Source organism: Tupaia chinensis, unplaced genomic scaffold (assembly GCF_000334495.1).
Source record: "Tupaia chinensis unplaced genomic scaffold, TupChi_1.0 Scaffold000465_1, whole genome shotgun sequence".
NCBI classification, from domain to species: Eukaryota; Metazoa; Chordata; class Mammalia; order Scandentia; family Tupaiidae; genus Tupaia; species Tupaia belangeri.
In genome coordinates, this window is record NW_006159974.1 from 319,812 (window position 1) to 341,123 (window position 21,312).

Below are 21,312 nucleotides of genomic sequence, written 5' to 3' on the forward strand. Positions count from 1 at the left end.
GGCGCTTCCCGAGGCCTTCCTCCTAGACCTCCGGGAGTGGGCGGGACGCGCGAGATCTGGGAGGGGGGCGGGGGCGGCAGGCTACTCTCGCGAGGCCAGGCCGGGCGGCCCGGGATCCCTTGCGCAGTGTGGAGGTCGTTGGAGTCACTTGCTTGCCACCAGCTCCTGCACCATCCGGTCCGCATCCCGCCCGCCCCAGCCATGCTCTCCGCCCTTGCCCGGCCTGCGAGCGCCGCTCTCCGACGCAGCTTCAGCACCTCAGCCCAGGTAGGCCCGACGAAAGGCGGCCTGCTGGCGGGGGCTCCCGGCCCAGGCCACGTGAGACCCTGGCTCGCGGGCAGCTCTGACGGCCACCCTCCTGGTCAGCGTGGACCGTAGAGTCGTCTGGCACTGGCTCGAGGCTGTGGCGAGCTGGGCCGGCCCTGATGCCGGTGCAAAGTGCGGCAGAGAAAGCCCGGGAGAGGGGCGAGGTCGCATAGCAGCAGGGCTGTTGCGCAAACTTAGCAGCCCCCAGCCCCTGCACACAACGCGTCCCCTAAGTCCTCCCGAGACCCGCTCTGGCCTGCAGTCCCTCTAGGTTGAGAAGCCAGTACTCTTAAGTCCGGAAATAGCTTCCTTTTTAATACAACTTTGACATTGTCTCGTTTTTGCAGCATCCGTATGACTTACGCAGGAGTATGAGAAATAATGTTTGACTACTGACTCCATAGTACAGCTCAACTGAGGCACCTAGAGAAAAGAACTGGGCCAAGGTTACACGGTCATTTGGCCAGAGATTAAAATGCAGTCCTCCTGACCACTGTCATTGGTTTTTGTATCAAGTGTTTTCTCTGTATGCCGGAAGACTCTGCTTCCTCTCAAGAGCCTGTTAGGTGCAGGCGCTTTTCTGCTGTGAGTGGACTGAGCCTGCCCTCAGGTGTCTTGAGAGTGCATGACTTGGCCTGGGACCACTTACGCCTAAGCTATTTTTAGCCATCTTCTTCTAGAACAGTGGTTCTCAGACTTTGCTGTGTGTCAGAATCACCTGAAAGCTAACAAAAAACCAGAGGCCCAGGCTCATTCAAGGGACATGGGACCCGGGCCTTATGTTTTTACCAAGTGTCTGAAGTGAGTCTCATACAACCAAAGTTTGAGAACCCAGGATATACCCTCATTGCTTTGTAAGTACCATGCCCAAGAGGGAGGCAAGTATTAAAGGGATTCCAAATTCTTAAATTTAGGTTGTGTCCTTCAGTTTTCTGAACATTCAATTCCCTTGGAAAGTAATAATTAAACAGATACATAACTGGATTTCTGTGATTAACAAGTCTGTGCTGGGTGCCGCAGGAGATAATCGTGAGTGGATGTCTTACTTGAGATGGGCCAGAAATGAGTACATGTAGGACAGGTGGAGGTGATGAAGACTGGCGCTAATGAGTAGGGGAGGGGCAGCTGGCCAAAGGTAAGTCAGGCAAGAATGTGAGGGGTGGGTGCAGTTGGATTTTAATGGAGCCTTCCTGTATTCTACTAATCCAGACACTGGAAGTACAGCAGTGAACAAAACACACAACTCCATACTCATGAAATTTGCAGTATTGGTTACCTTACTGCATCTGCCATCATAAAGTATCTTAGATAGTAATACTGAGTGCAGCAGACAAAGCAGGGAGAGGGAAGGGGTTGGATTTGTCAGAAAAGAGGACTGCACCTTTAGATCAGCCAGAGGAAGCCTCACCAGATTATGACAGTCGAGGAGTGCCAGGAAGGAAGAAAGAAATCACATCATATAGGAAAAGTATGGGGAGGTTGGGGTACATGCCTGCAGTGTTGGAGAATACAGAAGCAACTGTATTTCTAGAGGGCAGTGGAGGTAAGGAACAAGTCTTGTGAAATTTTGGCTTTTTCTCAGAAATGGAGCAGCCATTTGAGGAGAACAATAACCTGATCTTATTCCCATTTTAACAAAGTGGTCTTAGGTGAGAGGAATGAGAGGAGGATTTCTTTGTGGTAATCTACCCAACAGCTGTGGAGGTCGTGAGGCATAGTTGAATTGCGGATACTGTGGACTATAGAGCCAGCAAGATTTGCTGATAATTGATTGGATAATGGGTATGAAAGAAAGAAGAGTCATGATGACACTACCAAGATTTTTGGCCTTGTAGTTGTTTGCTGAAATGTACAAGATTTCTAGATAAGAGCAGGTTTGGGCAGGGGGACTGCCTCAGGAGTTCAATTTTAGATATGCTGATTTTAAAATGCCTGTTCGATACACAGATGGAAGTACTGAGAAGGCAGTTCAATTAACCAGAAAGATGAGCTTACATAAACACAGAAATAAAGATATTTATAAAAAAAAAAAACTAATCACAGATTTACATGATAAAGCTGATTAGTAAGTAAAGGACAAGTTACTGTATATCCATTTTCAAAATAGCTGCTGAGCAGTGTGCTGCTTCTCAGCCCAGCAAAGGTCAGCAGGTTTGGAAGAATAACCATTGTAACACCAAAGATTTTCATTTCCCTGCAGCATTGTAAAGATTCTGTTACTTGGGGCCGGCAGGTGGCCTGATGGTTAAAGTCGCTGGATTCCCACATGGCTGGCCACGGTTCAGTCCCAGACCTGGCTGCTTGCTTTATCACTTTCCCTTTCTCTCTCTAGTTAAATTAAAAATTAATAATAATAAAGAGAAAAACTTTATGATTCTGTAACTTAAGGATTGTGGGTTTGTTTTTGTTTTGTTTTGTTTTGTTTTCCCCCATCTTTTTTAAAATTTGCTATAGTGAGTGCGAGAGAAAGAGAATGAGAGTGTGAGTGAGAAAGCAAACTGCCAGATCCGGGACTCAAACCTCAGCCATGTGGGAGTCCAGTACCCCAACTACTATGGCACCTCCTGGCCCCCAAGGATTGTGTTTTTTATAAATATTAACCCACCAAAGGTTGGCAGGTTTGGAAGACAGCTTTGACAAAGAGACCAAGAACTAATCTCTACCAAAAATTCATTATGTGAGGATTGTGAGGTTTTTAAAAATTATTTAATTTTATTCATTCATTCATTTTATTTTAATTTGACCAGAGAGAGACAGAGAAAATGAGCCACTAGGTCCAGGACTCAGCTGTGATCGGCCATGTGGGAGTGTCCAGCGCCTTAACCACCATGCCACCTGCTGGTCCTGAGGATCGTGTTTTTATCAATATTAACTAAGTTGATGACATCTTGTAGTACAAACAATATCACTTCAGTGCAGTGAAAGCAAAGAAATAAGTGGGGAAGTCCTCTCCCTCCTCCTCCTGCTGCGTTGGGTTCCTTTTGCATACCCTATGGGACTGATCCACTTAAGGACCCTAGGAGGGCACCAGGTTTTTTGGCAGAGTTTGATTCTTTTTGTTAGATAAAAATAAACACAGATTTTGACAGTTTCACCCTGCCCCTTGGTGGAACTGTATTGTGTTCTGCGTAAGACTTTGATTTTTTTTTTTTAGGATGTCCCTAAGTCAGATAATGGAGTGGGGATGGAAAGCAGGAGCAGGAAAGATGTGTAAGACACCAAGGCCAGCCCGTCCTGACTGGATGTCTCTAATAAGAGAGGAAGAAGAGTCCGAAGGTGATTCTAAAAGTTGAAATTTAGTAGAAGACAAATCTGGCTTGGAGCAGACCCTGGTGATACTTGGCTATTTCCATCTGGGAGCAGATGGGAGGGGTAGAGAGGATAATGAGTTCGGTGTGTGGAACCAGGGGAACACCTAACTACTGGGAAGGCAGAGATGGAATTTGGGAGCCCTACAATTAGAGACGGTGTGGAGGTGATTGTTGAAGAGCCACGGGGCGGGTGAGATGGCCAATCCTCAGGTTCTAGGTTGATCTGGCTAAGTTTGGAGGGATGTTAAGAGCAACCCTTAGACTTATAAAAAATACAATCTGTTTGAATTGAGTTAATTTCTTAAGCAGAAACACTCTGTTTAATTTGATTTGGGTTTTTGGTAAGTGGGACATTTATGACCTAACATAAATTCCTATAGAATTATGCAGTGATGGTGTCAGGACCTACAGTAAATGCCTGCCCAGTGACCATGCACAGTGCTTTGAGTTCTCTTGTCTGCTGTTTTCTTGGCTTGGCCCCTCCCTCCCCTGCAGCTGCTTCCCTGCTAGTCTGCCAGGAATAGGCTCCCCTACTTGTCTGAGTTTAGATTAGAAACACGTTCACTGAGGTTGGCTCAGATTTTGATTAGGTCTTGAGAGAGACCTATAGGGGAAGGGTATATTTGAATAATGAGAGTGAGCTTTATGGCAGGGCTTGAAATATCAGTGGATCTATTTTCTCAAAGACTTTTTGCTTTAAAAAGAAAGAAAGAAAGCAAGGAAGCAAGTAAGCTCTGGGACCGACAGGTGGTGTGGTGGTTAAAGGTACTGGATTCTCACATGGCCGACCGCAGTTTGAGTCCTGGACCTGGTGGCTTGCTCTCTTCCTTTTCCTTTCCCTCTCTCTCTGTCTCTCTCTGGTCAAATTTAAAAAATAATAATAACAAATGGAGTTAAATTATTATTTTTTTAAATTAAAAAATGAAGCTCAAGTTTAGGAGTCAAACTGCCTATGTTCAGCTTGTATCCCAGCTGCATCATGTACTGTGTGTGTGACCGCGACCATATTACAGCTGCTCTGCATTCCTCACCTGTAAGACAGGTCTGTTAAAATCACATGATAGAGTTGTGAGAGTTAATTAAATAAGAGAAACGTAAGCCAGTACCTGGCACAGAGCAGACCCTGATAAATTCCCCGCTACTTGCATTTTGCTTTCTTGTTCCCAGTAAGTGAAGTTTTGGGTGACTTGACTTTCATGTGAAGTACTCCTTCCTAACATACTTTGTCCCTCATAGGAAAGGTCACCAAGGCATTCATTGAATTCGTTGATAGAAGTTGTTGTTGGGGTGAGAGTGGCCTTAAATCCCAGTTTGTCATCCCCCCCCCCGCAGGTGTGTTCATAGGATTCTGCTTCTCTGTGTTCCCTTTTGTGCCTGTGAGGCCTCTGTTAAACCCAGTGCAGGTGCTAATGCCTTTTTTTTTTTTTTTAAGAATTTTTTAACTTTATTCATTTTTATTTATTTTAATTTGACCAGCGAGAGAGAGAGAAATTGAGAAATCAAGCCTCCAGGTCTAGGACTTGAACCAAGGTCGGCCATGTGGGAATCTGGCATCCTTAACCACCATGCCACCTGCTGGGGCATAGAATTTCTTCTTTTTTTTTTTTTTTTTTTCTTTTTTTGCAGAAGTTTTTGCTATAGGGTGCACTCGCCAGAGAGACAGAAAGCAAGAAATGACCCCCAGTGGGGATGGCCACTCCGCCATCTCTTCTCCATTCTCCTCTTGGGATCTTGGGCACGCACACACACTCACCTGGTGTGAGTTTAAGCCACCAGGTCCAGGACTCGAACTGTAGTCCACTACATGGGAGTCCAGCAACATAGCCATTATGCAGACTGCTGGTTCCTAGATGCTAACTACTTCTATACCAAGCCTTTGCTGAGCTATAAAGCGCGCGTGCGCACTCGCTCTCTCGCTCTCTCTCGCTCGCGCGCTCTCTCTCTCTCTCTCTCGGGACCTGCTGGATACATGTGTGTGTCTGGTTGTTTCAGGGACTCAGACTCAATGCTCAAAACTAAATTCATGATCCTTTCTCCCGAATTCTGACCCCTCAATTCCCTCTATGTGTAAAGATGATGTTTTCTACTCAAGCATCCCAGATACCTCCCTCCATTTGCTGTTCAAATGAATAAGAGGAAGAGGGTGACCTGAGTCGACTGATAATATTCTACTCATGACCCTTCCACCTTGATCCCGCCCTTAAATTAGACTTGAGCTATTGCAATTCATTCTTGTAATTTCAGGAACCACTGCCCTCCTGGTCAGCCTTGGAAGTGGTTATTGAAAGTCGAGTCTTGGAACCAGCAGTTAACGTAATGGCTATGTCGCTGGACTCCCACGTAGTCGACCGCGGTTCGCGTCTCGGACCCGGTGGCTTAAATCTCACGCCGGGCGCGTGTGCGTGTGTGCCCAAGATCCCGAGAGGAGAATGGAGGAGAAGGGATTGCGGCGTGACCATCCCCCCTGGGGGTGGTGATTTCTCACTTTCTGTCTCTCTGTCTCTCTCTCTGGCGAGCGCATGCGCCCTATAGCAAAAACCTCTCCAAAATAAAAGGAAGTCGAGTTTTACAACTTTAGTCCCAGTAAGTTACAAATATGCTGATATGAATTCTTCTTGCTCTGGCCTTGTAGATATTGATGAAGCAGACTGGTCTCTTTTGCCTCCCATTTCAGGGGCCCAGTGACCACCTCATCTCCTTTTTTAACCGTTCAAAGCTGAAACACTCAGGGCCCACTGCTGCTCGTTCTTCTGAGCTTGGTACGGAGCCGGCTTCTCAAACTTGAGTCCATGTTGCAGTCTCCTGGGGAGCCTAGTACAAGTACACAGGCCAGAGCCCTGTCCTGGAGCCTGACCCTCTGGGCTGCATTAGCCCAACAGGTGATTGTGATTGCAATGTTAACAAGTAGACGTGGGATACTGGGCCCTGAGAGTATAGGTCTGACTCCCCTGTTCGAGAAGGAACCTTTTGAAATGCATGTACATTTCCCCTTTTGCTCTTGTTAGCTCCTCAACCTGCCTCAGGCCCTTACCAAGACTTTGCTGCCCGGGTTGGAATCTTCCCTGATTTCCCATCTCCCAGACAGTTGGTTGTGCTTCCTCTGCTCTCGCACACAGCGTCCCTCTTTTCCATCCACTTCTAATGCATCTGATTGCTTGACTCCTCCATAGCAGCAGGGATCTTCCTCCAAGACTTTGCTGCCCGGGTTGAAATCTTCCCTGATTTCCCATCTCCCAGACAGTTGGTTGTGCTTCCTCTGCTCTCTCACACAGCGTCCCTCTTTTCCACCCACTTCTAATGCATCTGATTGCTTGATTCCTCCATAGCAGCAGGGATCTTCCTTGTTCCCACAGCCCCAGGTACAGTGGTGTGACTGGTCTTAGGCACTCAGTGAATGTTTACAGTTTTTAAAACTTCAGACAGAAGGTACCGGTGCGGTTACTAGTCAGACTTGTTACTTCTCTTTCACAGGGGTTTTTGGAATATGACCCTGAGTACAACATCATCTACAGGTGAAAGTTCTACCTGTTGGGAACTGGACCTTTGGATGAAAGTCCAAAATTATACCGGAATGAAACTGGTAGAAATGCAATGATTGTATCTTGCCTTGGCACCACTGCAGTAAAAGCAGCCTGGTGTGATATTTTTGCAGGATGCCACGTGAATCCTTGTAATGTTTGCTCCACCCTAAGAGTGTTTTTTTGTGCTTTTTTTTTTTTTTTTTAGAGTAATGCTAAAGTAGCCATGCTAGGGGCTTCTGGAGGAATTGGGCAGCCTCTTTCGCTTCTCCTGAAGAACAGCCCCTTAGTGAGCCGACTGACCCTCTACGATATTGCTCATACGCCCGGGGTGGCTGCGGACCTGAGCCACATTGAAACCAGAGCGAATGTGAAAGGTACTGGGCATGCTGACCTGGGAGACTGCTTTCTTCTCTCCCCAATAGACCAGGATCCAAGTTTCAGAAAGAGAGTGAAAGTAGATGTTTAGAGACTTGGGGCTTTCATGTTCATTTTAGAATTAAATTTTACAGGGACCAGCAGGTGGTGTAGTGGTTATGGCACTGAGCTCCTGTATGGCCAACTGTTGTGTGTAGTGGTTATGGCACTGAGCTCCTGTATGACCAACTGTTGTTCGAGTCCCCTGACCCAGTGGCTTAAAACTCATGTCAGGTACATATGCGTGCATGTCCAAAATCCCAAGGGGAGAATGAAAGAAAGAATTGCAGCAGAGCCATCCCTCCTTGAGGGTGGTGGTGGTGATTTCTCAATTTCTGTCTCTGTCTCTCTGGCTAGCGTACATACCTTATAGCAAAAATCTCTCTCAAATAAATAAATTTTACAAATGATTATACCTTTTTGGACTGGGACCTATAAAAATTTAGACAGCAATGTCTTTTTGAAAAACACTGGAGTCTAATAGCACATGCACACTTTCTTGTTTGTTTACTTTTTCTGATTTGAAAAACAGTATAACAGAGGTAAATAAGAAGTGGTCAGGAACCTCTTACAGGGATTTGGGGCAATAGAAAGTGCTGGGGGTGGGGGGGAGAGTGCTGTTTCTCCATCCCCAATGTTTCCTTGACCAGCTTCTCCAAAGCACAGTCTTTATAAGGAAATCTGCCCTAAGGCAGTTCCTGGACTGTTCAGTAAATATGGGTATATTGTCCAAAAAAGTCATTGAAAAGTATATAGTGAGTTTTTTTGGAGAGGTTTTTGCTACAGGGCATGTGCACATGCCAGAAAGTCAGAGAGAGATGCCAGAAAGACAGAGAGAGATGGAGAGAGAGAAAGTGAGAAATCACCCCCCAGGGAAGATGGCCATGCCGCAACCTCTTCTCCATTCTCCTCTCGGGATCATGGGCACTCTTGCACACATGCCCAGCGTGAGTTTAGGCCACCAGGTCCGGGACTCGAACTGCGGTTGGGTGCATGGGAGTTCAGTGACGTAGCCATTATGCCATCTGCTGGTCTCAAAAGTATATCCTGCATATCTGATCTTCATAATATATCAGTATTTTTCCATGTCACCAAATTCTTGATAAAGTCATTTTAAAAGCTGTACTGTGATTTTTGTCGTTTGTTTTAGTATAATGCACATGCACATGCACTTGCCAGAGAGAGGAAACGAGAACCCTCCCCCCCAGGGGGGAATGGCCACACCACAGTCCTTTCTCTGGTCTTACAATCCTTTCTCTTTCTCTGTTTTGAACACACACACACACACACACACACACGCACACACACCCAGTGTGTTTTTCAAGCTGCTGAGTCTAGGACTCAAACCATGTGGTCAGTCATGTGGGACCTCCTTAACACACATTCCCCTGGATGTCCCTGGGATTTTTTTTTTTTTTTTTTGACTTTGTATAGCTCATGAGAGAGAGAAATACAAGCACCCTCAACAGGGCCTCATCTCCACATTCTCCAGCCTTCCCATCCAGCCAGGATCATAGGCACAAGCATGCCTGGCTTGTATAAGTTGACCTGGGAAGCAAACTTTGATCTCCCATATGGTTTCCAGCGTTGCAAAGTGTTGCAGCACCATGGCTGGGCCTAGAACCATCCTTGTTGATCATTGTGCTGTTTTCTGTTTTGTTCTACTGTATTGGTCAGGGTTCTCCAGAGAAACAGAACCAACAGGATAAAGTATGTGTGTATTATATGAGCACAACACTTTAGTTACATATTATACATAATATTTATAAAATATACATTTTTATTTATGTGTGTGTATATATATGAATAAATGAAAACATTTATTACAGAAATTATCTCACATGATTACTAGATGGAGAAGTTCCAGAATGGGCTGGAGTCTGGCCGAAAGGGCACAGGGCCAAGTGCTAAGGGGAACCAGATGTTGTTTAGGGTCAAGCTGCAGAGCAGGGATGGAGCAGGTAGTAAGAGTGGAACACAGGAGGTTCTGGAAGGATGAGTTCAGAAAGAGGGAAGGAGAGAGGAAATAACCTCCCCTTTCATCTCTGCTGTGCTCCCAGCCCAGATCGAAGCTGGGTCTTCTCTCAGCCCACTGACTCACACACCGGTCTTGTCTGGTAAGGCTTTTACAGACACACTCAGGAACATTGTGTCAGCATCCAGTCAGACATTTCTCAATCCAGTCAAATTGACACTGAAAATTAGCCATCACATCTAGTATAAATGTACTAAACTTGTCATAGGTATCTTTTTAAAAATTTTTTTATTTAACTATATTTATTTGTTTATTTCATTTTGACCAGAGAGGGACTGAGTGAGAGAGAGGGAGGGAAAGTGAGAAAATAAGCCACCAGATTTGGGATTTGAACCACAGTTGGCCATATGGGAGTCCTGCACCCTTAACCACCATGCCACCTGCTGGCCCCGTCATAAGTTTCTTTATATCTTGTTTTTACAGTATTAGAATTAATAGAAGTGACTGTTTCAAAGTGTTTACTACAAAGTTGCAAATTATACATATTTTTCTCTACTGACAAGTGTATAAAAACATGTTTGAGGGACCAACAGGTGGCATCGTGGTCAAGGTGCTGGACTTCCACATGGTTGACTGCGATTTGAGCCCTGGACATGGTGGCTTGAAAATCACACTGGGCAGCTGTGCGTGCATGCCCAAAATCCCAAGAGGAGAATGGAGAAGGGACTATGGCATGGCCTTCCCCCCCCCCGGGGAGTGATTTATCACGTTCTGTCTCTCATGGCCTTCCCCCCGTGGAGTGATTTATCACGTTATGTGTCTCCTCTCTGGCAAGCACATGTTCCCTATGACCAAAACCTTTAAAAAAAAAAAAATGTTTGATAGCGCTCACATGGGCTTTCATTTGATGCATTACGCTAACTGCTGGTTCCCCTGAGTCATGTGTTTATGTCTTACATAGCTCTCCTTGTGTTTGTGCGCACTTTCCTTTGAGCTGTATTCTTGAGCTTTTTTTTTTTTTTTTTTTTTGAGAGGTTTTTGCTATAGGGCGCGTGCGCTCGCCAGACAGAGAGAGACAGAGAGATAGAAAGCGAGAAATCACCCCCAGGGGAGATGGTCACGCCGCAATCCCTTCTCCTCCATTCTCCTCTTGGGATCTTGGGCATGCACGCACACACGCCCGGCGTGAGTTTTAAGCCACCAGGTCCGGGACGTGAACCGCGGTCGACTACGTGGGAGTCCAGCGACAGCCATTACGCTAACTGCTGATTCCCTATACTTGAGTTTTTGAAAGCTCCTGCAAGAAGAAAAAAGTCAAAATCAAAGCAGATTTTGGATATTGTAGCAAATTTCCTTGACATCTTTGAAAACATACTTTTTCCCTCAGATGAGAGGAGTAAACAGGCTCGTAAGGGCTTTTCTTTCATGGCCTTCAGTGTGTCTTCTGACCTCAGAACTCAGATTGAGGGAGTTCTGTCAGGATGATAGAGTGGAATGAGCAGCTCTTCTGACTGGAGGCTGAGAATGACCAAGTGCTGGTGAACAGGATAAAGACAGTGAATGAGTTGGTTCCATTTTGTGGAAACCTAGAAGACTAGTTTATTCTAAAAGGGGACCTGGGCAGGGAGAGGGCAGCGGAGGGTGGAGCAAAAGGGAAATGTTCCTGCTCTCCAGGTCTGTCAGCTCACCAGGCAGGCGCTAGTTGTCAGTGGGAGGTAGTCAGCTTACAGGCGAGATCTTCAAGTCCTGCTTGAGGCCTTTGGCTGGGAATGAGCCCAGTTAGGAGCCATCCTTCCCGGGCTTTGTCCCCATAGAAGTGCTGGCCTCTCTGGATCAAACAGTGAAATGCTTCTTTGGGGCTTTTTCTAGGCTACCTTGGGCCCGAACAACTACCAGACTGCCTAAAAGGTTGCGATGTGGTGGTTATTCCAGCTGGAGTCCCCAGAAAACCAGGTATGTATGTGTAAGTCACCTCCCTACAAGTAAAGTGAGAGGGTGGCTTTACATTAAAAATAGATTTAATCCTGGGGCCAGCAGATGGCTTGGCGGTTAAGATCACTGGACTCCCACGTGGCCGACCACAGTCTTGGACCTGGTGGCTTGCTTTCTCACTTTCCCTCCCTCTCTCTCTCTCTCTCACTCACTCTGTCTCTCTCTGGTCAAATTAAGACAAATAAATTTTTAAAAGTTAAATAAATTTTTCTCTGTCTCTCTCTGGTCAAATTAAGACAAATTTTTAAAAGTTAAATAAAATTTAAAAAAAAAAATAGATTTAATTTGATCTCTCTGCTGAAGAAAAAAAATCCAGAGACTCCCCACTGCCCATGAGATAAGGGTCAGATCTCCTTGTTGGCCTGGTGTTTCTAAGCCGTTGGGAAGTTAAATAAATTTTTAAAAAAAATAGATTTAATTTGATCTCTCTGCTGAAGAAAAAAAATCCAGAGACTCTCCACTGCCCATGAGCTAAGGGTCAGATCTCCTTATTGGCCTGGTGTTTCTAAGCCGTTGGGTGTCTACTGTGTTCCCCTGCCCCGCTGTCTTGCTGTTCCTGTTTCATCCTATGCCTCCATACATGGAGTGCCCTTCCCTCCACCAGCTCTACCTTGGGGACTATTAGTTCTTGATGAACCTTCTCGGCCATCACCCTCCCTGGTGCCTCTCCCCACAATCCATCCCCACAGACCTCTATCCTGGCACTTGTCACTGGGTTGTCTTCCTCACAAGAGAGAGTTATTGGAAGTAGGACCCCCATCTTGCCTGTGGTTGAAATTCCGTAAAACCTAGCACATCGTGCCTGGCACCTCTTTGGAAAATTGTCACATGCTTTGTGAACATCTCGAGTTGGGTGATTTCAGGCATGACGCGAGATGACCTGTTCAACACCAATGCCACAATTGTGGCCACCCTGGCTGCAGCCTGTGCCCAGCACTGTCCTGAAGCCATGATCTGCGTCATCGCCAACCCGGTGAGTGCTGCAGGCCTGGCTCTTACCACTGTAACAGCGGGCCAGTCCTGGTACGGTGCTAGAGCTCGCAGTTAGCAAAAGTCGGCTAATGTGCTTGTGGGGAGAATAAGCAGATTAACGTGCTGAGATGGGTGAGTTGGGTGTACTAATAAGAGGTCCTTAAACCTATTTCCCAAAGATGCCATCTGATGTAGATGAAATATGAGTTTTTGTTTTTTGGGGGAGTTTTTTTAGAGAGGTTTCTGCTATAGAGCGCATGTGCTCACCAGAGACAGAAAGCGAGAAATCACCCCCCAAGGGGGATGGCCATGCCACAATCCCTTCTTCATTCTCTTCTCAGGATCTTGGGCATGCACGCACACGCGCCCAGCGTGAGTTTAAGCCACCAGGTCCAGGACTCGAACCATGGTCAACTACAAGAGAGTCCAGCGACATAGCCACTATGCCAACTGCTGGTCCTGAAATACAAGTTTTAACCTGGTTCTTCCACCAATTAACTGTACCTCTGGCAAATCTGTATCTCAATTTCCCCTCCTGGGAAATAAGTATTTTTGTTTGTTTATAGGTTTCTTTATTCATTATTGTTGAGAGAAAGGAAGAAAGAAACTCCTGACAGGGTCTCACCATACCCCCATCCTACCCCCAGCGCCCAGCCAGCCAGGTTCACAGGTGTAGATGGGCAGGCATGGCGTGCTCAGGTCGACCTAGGATCTGAACCCAGGATTCCCATATGGTACCAGTATCACAGAGCAGTACCCTACCGCCTGTACCACCCCAGCTGGGCCTCCACGTCCACTCTTAGAGCTTCTTTCAGCCATGATTGTGGGGGCTGATTGGCCCTCTTTTTTTTCATTGAATTTTACTCAGTGTTTGCATTTCCCCATTATCACTGTCTCCTCATGCACAGCCACCTCAGGCCCTGCTCCCTAGTTTTTGCAGGTGGCTTGTTCTACTCAGAAACTCCCAAGTGCTGTATCCTCGCTGAGAGGACAGCTCTGGTTCCATATCTGTCCTGGCAGGGCCTGGTATTACACTGAGAAGCAGCCCTCTATCTCCTGGTTGGATGTGGGTCCTGGGGAAGGTGCAGTGAGGGACATGGCTGCTGCTGAACACCCAGAGCTTGTGCTTCCTGCTGGCTCACTGTCCTTGAGGAGGGTGGTTAAAGCTGGTGGTAGCTGTTGCTTGTATTGGGAAGCACTTAAATAGTGCCTGATGTAATTGCTGTTTAGTTTTATTCTTCTTTTGTAATGTGTGAAGCACTTAACTGATGTGAAGCTACTTGATCTTCATGAGGTAGTTGACATTTCCCTCATTTACTGATAGAGAAACCAAGTCCTAGTCCTAGAGAGGTTAGGTAACCAGTCCAGGATTGGGACACAGAGGGACAGTGCTGGGATTTTGACCCTCGTTCTTCAGAGCTGATTTTACTACTATCTGTAATTGGGAAAAGTTGTTCCAGTGTAGCCCAGCCAAGCAGAAAGTACCTTGTGGCACCAGCCTGACATTTTAAAATTGGTAACTACCTGCAGCAGACAGACTGTAATAAGGCTCTCTGATTGCATTATGTGATGTGACCCATCCTATGTCACATATAAACAATTATCAGACAGGGCAATTTAAGTGGGCACTGTCAGACTTGTTAGTGGTCATGGAAAGATCTGTACTCTCAGACTGCAGAACAAACCACACTTCTTTCCTGAATTTACTAGGTTAACTCCACCATTCCGATCACATCGGAAGTTTTCAAGAAACATGGAGTATACAACCCCAGTAAAATCTTCGGTGTGACCACCCTGGACATCGTCAGAGCCAACACTTTTGTTGCTGAACTGAAGGTAAGGGCCTGTGCTGGGTGTTGTTCAGTTTACTTTTCTGAACTTTTCCGCCACCCTTGCTCCTTTACAGGCACAGAAGATAGCAGGGCACTTAGGCCATTTGTCTCGAAAGTTTTTCAAATGTTTTTATCTCTTGCCCACCTTGGTAGAAAGCAGCATCCATGTTTTCTTGGAGACTCTCTACCACAGGTACCTGCAGCTTCTGTCTCTATGTGGCTCACGCTGCCTGCCCTCTTCCCAGTGATTCAGGGTTCAGACTGCGCCTGTGTGACTACCTCAGATGCCACTGAGATGTCCCTCTGTGTTTGCCTTTCGTGTTAGACGACAAGCTTCTCCAGGCAGGGCTGTGTCTGTTCACCCATGGGTCCCTGGTGGCCAGCACCTGCCTTGGCGTGTATACCCCACGTGCTGCGGATGCTCTTGTTCTGAGCTTCCCACGCCCCAGAGCTTATCCTGCTTGGTTTGCCAACTTGTGAGCAAATTAGCCCTCCCTTTTCTAGGCAAGGCATGTTTCCTAACTTAGCACTGGTCTCTTCAGCAGCTCTGGTGTTTAAGGCAGGTGGCATTGTTTTGGAAACTACTCAACTCCCTGTCATAATTGCCACCGGGCTCTTTTTTTTTCCTTTAAGAAATATTCATTAGGACCAGCAGGTGGCGTAATGGTTGGGTTGCTGGACTCCCTCATAATCAACCACAGTCCAAGTCCTCAACCCAGAGGCTGAAAACACGCCGGCGCTAGTGCATCTGTGCCCACGATCCTAAGAGGAGAATGAAGGAGAGGGGATTGTGGCATGGCCATTCCCCCAGGGAGTGATTTCTCACTTTCTGTCTCTGGCAAGTGCACACACCCTATAGCAAAAATCTCTCTCAAAAAAAAAAGAAAGAAAGAAAGAATTATTTAGTTTTATTTACTATTATTTTTTATTTGCTATAGGGCACATGCATTCACCAGAGAACAGACAGACAGAGGAAGTGAGAAAGCAAACCACCAGGTCTAGGACTTGAACCTTGGTCGGTCATGTGGAAGTCCAGTGCCTTAACCACCGTGCCACCTGCTGGCCCCTTTCTTGTCTATTTTTAAGAAATAGCGTGGGTAACAGTTTAACAAAGGAATCAGCCTCTCTTCATAGGCCCTACTAATTTGAGCCCTCCCTCTTTTTTCTTTTAAATTTATTTTGGTTCAGCTTGTTTTTTTTTTTTAATTGCCAGAGGGCACATGCTTACCAGAGAGGGACTCCATTTCTCTATCCCACCAATGTTTCGGACACAAATGCATACACACCTTGTGCTTTTCTTTTTTTTCTTTTTTCTTTTTTTTTTTGACCATAGGGCACATGCACTTCATTGGTTGGAGAGACAGGAAAAGTAAGAAAGCACTCTCCTAGGAAATATGGCCACACTGTAATCCCTTCTCCCCTTGAGAATTTGGGCATGCTCACACATGCACCTGGCGTGTTTTTCAGGCTGCTGGGTGTAGGTTTCAAACCACATAGTTGGCCATGTGGGATATAGCTGCCTTAACCTCCACACTACCTGGCCCCATCAATCTCATTTTCCAAGCTTTCAGGGCCAGGACTCGAACCATGCCCATGTGGTATCCTGCTCCCTTAACCACTAATCCGTAGGCTGGCCCATACCGTGGTATTTTGATCCCTGACAACTCTTTTGCTCCTTCTGTCCGAAAATCTTTTACTAAACTTCTTACCTATGCGTTTCCTGAAGTAGATTTGAATTTCTCTCTGAAATGAGGGAAAAGGAATTTGATTTAATCTTTGTGGCAAAGTATGGGAACATGAATTTGGCCTGCACATGGATAATGACGTTATCTCTGGAAAAGAAGACTGTCAACCTCTTATTCTGAGAGGGTGTTAGACTCTCAGCAGGCCCCTGCAAGAAGTTCAGTTTTAGCTCATGGCAGAGGAAGAACCCATAATGACCTCTCCAGGCCATGATCTAGTCCTCACTGCACCTGTTCACACTGGTATTTAGCCATTTGGTGGTGCTGAAACCTAAGAACAGCTGGGGTTGAGATGGTTCTTGATTTGTTTGTTCCAAACTCTCTGGGTTTTCCCAGTGTTGATGCCTTGGGTGGGGTAACAAGTTTTATGCTCACGGAGCTTACTGACAGTGTAATCAAACTGCACTTTGGTGACCAGAATTTGGATCCAGCTCGAGTCAATGTTCCTGTAATCGGCGGCCACGCTGGAAAGACCATCATCCCCCTGATCTCTCAGGTACGTGTGTGGCCTTGCAAGGAGCTTACCTCACGGTCTGCCTTGAGGCACTCCAGGCTGAAGAAGGTGGAGCTGTCGGTGTATTTTGAAAGGATTCCTATAAGAATCCAGTCCCCCACCCCCACCCCGAGTCTGTCTGGGGCTTTCTTGACAGGGATCTGTGGTGGGAATGCGGTCAGAAGGTGTGCAGAGTAGCCAGCTCTGACGCACAGGGGAGCCGCCGTTGGGAACATCACTGAATTCCTGGGTAGATCCAAGCAAGCGAAAGCGATTTATTTAAAAATAAATAGAAACAAGGTTAGCACCAATAGGACCAACATATGTCACGTGAACCTCATAACCCCTGGAAATAATGCACCAAGAAGGTCACAAAATTTTCATGATGTTTTTGCCCAACATGCAGATTATAAGGACACATGTCACACATCTGACTTGGTGGCCAGGCTACAAAATACAAGTGATGAGTACAGGGGTCAAGAAAGATAAAGAAAGGCTAAGGAACTATTACAAAGTAGATGAGCTGAATTGTAAGGTCGAGTTTTAGATCCCTAACTCGAACCCCAGAGTAGAAAAAGGGCAGTAGTGGGGACATTGGTGAAATTTGAATGAGGTCTGTAATTTAGAAATGCACTGGTCTTCATAATTACACAATGGGTATATAAAATATTAACAGGATAAGCCATATGAGGGAAATCTGTGTTATTTTTAGAGTTTTTCTATAAAATTAATTGAAAATGTGAAAAGTTCTTTAAAAATGAGTGTGTAGGAGGGGGAGGGTCCAGCCACAGTGGCGTATGCTGCTAAGACTCTGTGCTCCTCAGGCTGGGACCACATGGGAGGCCCAGGTTCAGTTCCTGCTCCGACCTAAAGATCAGGTGCGGTGGCACACATCTGTAGTACCTGCAACTTCCGAGACAGAGGTAGAATCACAAGCTTAAGCCTCCAGGTCCAGGACTCGAACCATGGTCGGTGATGTGGATGTGCCGCACATTACCCACCTTGCCATCCAATGACCCAAGACCCTGTTTTTAATTTTGTTTTGTTTTTAATGAGTAGGCGCCTTGCCAAGTCTCCCAACAAAGTTGATTTGTCTTTTGTCATTTTTCTATAAATGGATCCCTAGACCCAAGCAAACAAGACCTGGGGTAATTGTGCATTGGTGATGAGAGGGACCCCACTGTGAGGAGGGTGGGGAAAGACGGGGACTGGGGCTTTGCATCCAGTGACAACCAGGGTGGCTCACACAGTCCCTTGGCCTTGGCTTGCAGTGCACGCCCAAGGTGGACTTTCCCCAGGACCAGCTGACAACGCTCACTGGACGCATCCAGGAGGCAGGCACGGAGGTGGTCAAGGCTAAAGCCGGAGCAGGTAGAATCTTAGAGGCCACCCCTGGGGGTGGGTGCAGATGCCCAAGGCCCTGTTCAGAGTTGCAGAGAACAACTGCTCGTCCTTGAGCAAGGAGTGGATCGTTTCCTGTGTTCCATTCTCATTCACTTGATAAGAAAGCTCTTTATGAGAGGGCAGGCAGTTCAGCTTAATTTGTGGAATGGGAGCAATTTTTAAGGTTGGGCAAGCTAATACCATGCCACTTGTTAGTAAAATTAAGGGATGCCGCCCTCAGTACTCTAACTGGTAACCTAGAGAATTTACAAATGCTTTAGCTCAGAGAGCAGGCTCACCTGCATTTTATTAAAGGTCACAATCCCAGCTTGGTAATCTTCCTGTTCCCTCCTAGGCTCTGCCACTCTGTCCATGGCATATGCCGGTGCCCGGTTTGTCTTCTCCCTTGTGGACGCAATGAATGGGAAGGAAGGAGTTGTCGAGTGTTCCTTTGTTAAGTCACAGGAGACGGACTGTACCTATTTCTCCACACCGTTACTGCTAGGGGTATGTATCCTGGAAGTTGGTCCTTTCAGCTATGGATGAAGGAGAGTTACCTTGTCTAAGATTCAGGAGCTCATCCCTGTCTATTCGCTCCATAATTCACATTTTCGTTGTGCAGTAACTGCATGTCACTGCCTGGTGTGTGCTTGGGTTTTTGGGTGTGGAAGCACAGAATTAAGAACTGGGAGAAATCCACCGTGGAGGCGAATCTCCTCCTGCGAGGACTGATAGCTGGTCATGCACGGCTGCCTCCGTGGGTGAACTGACTAGATGCTCCATCTCAGGGCAGCCAGCAGAGGCTGAGAAATGGCCTGAATGCTGCCACCCTGCAGCTCGTACTTGTTCCTTTTGTCCTGGCTTCGGGACCTGCAGAGCCTAGTTCTTCCCCCAGGATTCCTAGAGATACCACACAGCTGCATCCTTTCTGTTCCAGCCATTTCTGGTTCCTTGCTCCTCACCCCACCGGTTTTTCTCCTAGAAATATGCCCTAGAATGGAACCCATCTGTCACGTTGCTTGCTTCTGCTATGCTGTTCTAGGGCCGCTGTCTAATCCAGGCAGCTTTTAAAATTTTATTTATTTATTTTGGGGGAGATTTTTGCTATAGGGTGCATGTACTCACCAGAGAGAAAATGGGAAATCACTCCTCAAAGGGGGTGAATATGTCACAGTCCCTTTTCCTCAATTCTCCTCTTGGGCTTTTGGGCACATGTGCACAGGCACCTGGTGTCTCAAGCCACTGGGTCCCGGACTTGAACCATGGTCAGCCATGTCGGAGTCCAGCACCTTAACCACTATGCCATCTGTTGGCCCCTAGTCCAACACTGAGTCTTCAGTGAGCAAAAACTCCCAGGTTTCACTCACAAACCACTAGGCCAGGTTTTCATTTCTTCTGTATGGGCAGATGCAGAAATTAGGCAAATTGTTTTTAGTAGCCTTCATCCTGTATCTAGAAAGTAAGTCTCACATCATACTGGTCTTCCTGGGGGCCTTCCCAGTGGACACATGAGTGTTCAAGGCCCCAGGCCTCGTGGGCTCTGTGTAGTGCAGAGACAGACACTAAACAGTTTAGTTCCATTCTCAGGTCAGTGCAGTGTGTACGAGGGTGGTGGGACCTGCAGATAAGTCCGATCATCTCAGAGCCAGATAAGGCTTCCCAGGAGATCACACTGAAACTGAGGCTGCTGGGGCACAAACAGTGCTTAGTGTGGGAAGAGACACCTGCTGTCTTTTCTAAGATCATTTACGTCCTTGGCTTACATCTCGTTCAGGTGAGTATTCAGATTTTCTTCAGTCTTACCAACTAGGAGAAGAGGCTGGAACCCAAAGTATGCTTTGACAGGGAGAGAGTATTGAGTGCTCTGAACAGTTGAATGCTGTGTGGACCGAGGCTATGTCAAGTTGTCCTTGACACTCTCGCAGCTCCTCTAAGGTGGGTGGTACTCATCTAAGACGAGGACACAAACCTGGGATGCGGGTAATTTCCATGGTACCTGCACAGTGACAGAGCCGGGATTCCCAACCTAGGGCTTTCTGACTCTGAAGCCTGAGCTCCCAACTCTGGCTCTAGCCCCTGTTCCCGGGCAGTAGGTATGGACAGTCTAGCAGAGCTGATGAAGTTACCAGGTGGATTGTCTAGCAAACTCACGCATGAAAACTTTGTTTAAAATCTTACTGCCTCCCCTCTCTCCTTCAGAAAAAGGGCATCGAGAAGAATCTCGGCATCGGCAAAGTCTCCTCTTTCGAAGAGAAGATGATAGCCGAGGCCATTCCTGAGCTGAAAGCCTCAATCAAGAAAGGAGAAGACTTTGTGAAGAATATGAAATGAGAGAGCTATTAATGAGCAACCAGTTTCCTTAATTTATTAAGGCATCATGTCACTGTAAAGCCATTTCAGATACCTTTGTATTTTCATTTGCTTTGATGACAATTACTGTATTAACATCGTCATCCCTTCCAAAGCTGAGTTGGTCTACTGGTGCGTCAATAAAAGTGATCTGATTTTCTTTTTCAAGGTCCTTTCTATAAATGTGCTTTCTTCCCTGTTACAGTGGGCTTCAAAGTGCTTATTACCTCTTAATAAATCAGAACAGGGCCGGCTGGTGGTATGATGGTTGAGGCGCTGGACTCCCACATGGCTTACCATGGTTCGAGTCCCAGATCTGATTGCTTGCTCTCATCTTTCCTCATAATTTTTAGAATAACAAAATAGAACAATACTTAAAGACTGAAGGAAGCATGGTTTGATCAGTAGCTTCAAGAAAGTCTAAATGTTTATTTCTGAAACTTTTTTTTTTTTAAGAATTATTTTAACTGTTCATTTATTTTAATTTGACCAGAGAGGGACAGTGAAAACGAGAAAGAGAAGGAAAGTGAAAAAACAAGCTCCAGGTCTGGAACTTAAACCACACAGTTGACCATGTGGTTGTCCAGCACTCTTAACCACCATGCCACCTGTCAGCCTCTTATTTCTGAAACATTATAAAATACTCAAAGCCTATCAATAACTGCTCCCCAAGCCCTGCTCTGCACCATTGCATCACTCAGGTATATAAACTGAAAGAAGGGTCCCCTTAGGCCTGATTCCTCACAGGGACAGAGTTCAGCAGCTAAAACCAGGCACCTGTTATCTGTCCCTTGTTCTGTGTATTTTCTGGCTAAGCAAATAGATCTGAACTGTCTTGGCTGACCTCTGTCCCCCTCTGATTTTCATCATCTCAGTAGTAACCCGATAGTGACAACCCATAGCCAGAGAGGTGGGGAACTGGGGAGGTGGAGCAGGAACGTCGGTGCAGCAGGCGTGTCAAGGCTGAAGGCACTGTGCTGCCCATCTTCAGGAGAAGATGGTCTTGGTGTTCATTAGTGGTC

General features: G+C 46.4%; 1 protein-coding gene across 2 annotated transcripts; it reads left to right on the forward strand.

The window, feature by feature from the left end:
• Positions 1–96: 96 nt before the first annotated feature.
• On the forward strand, positions 97–20,458 carry MDH2 (malate dehydrogenase 2). 2 transcript variants are annotated; one of them, XM_006155640.3, is made up of 9 exons: positions 97–267; positions 7,344–7,512; positions 11,397–11,480; positions 12,383–12,492; positions 14,202–14,327; positions 16,484–16,561; positions 17,830–17,929; positions 18,297–18,448; positions 20,141–20,458. In XM_006155640.3, the coding sequence occupies exons 1-9, from the start codon at positions 202–204 to the stop codon at positions 20,270–20,272; spliced, it is 1,017 nt and encodes a 338-aa protein (XP_006155702.1). In that variant the 5' UTR covers positions 97–201; the 3' UTR covers positions 20,273–20,458. The 2 variants fall into 2 exon arrangements, with proteins under 2 accessions (XP_006155702.1, XP_027630454.1); XM_027774653.1 differs by lacking the exon at positions 7,344–7,512 and having other exon boundaries at positions 116–267.
• Positions 20,459–21,312: the final 854 nt, after the last annotated feature.

Bases quoted from the DNA above. Each gene is read 5' to 3' on its own strand.
- MDH2 (XM_006155640.3), top strand. From the start codon at position 202: ATGCTCTCCGCCCTTGCCCGGCCTGCGAGCGCCGCTCTCCGACGCAGC. The intron at 7,513-11,396 runs GTACTGGGCATG...GGCTTTTTCTAG, and splicing joins AACCAGAGCGAATGTGAAAG to GCTACCTTGGGCCCGAACAA. The intron at 14,328-16,483 runs GTAAGGGCCTGT...TTTGGTGACCAG, and splicing joins CTTTTGTTGCTGAACTGAAG to AATTTGGATCCAGCTCGAGT.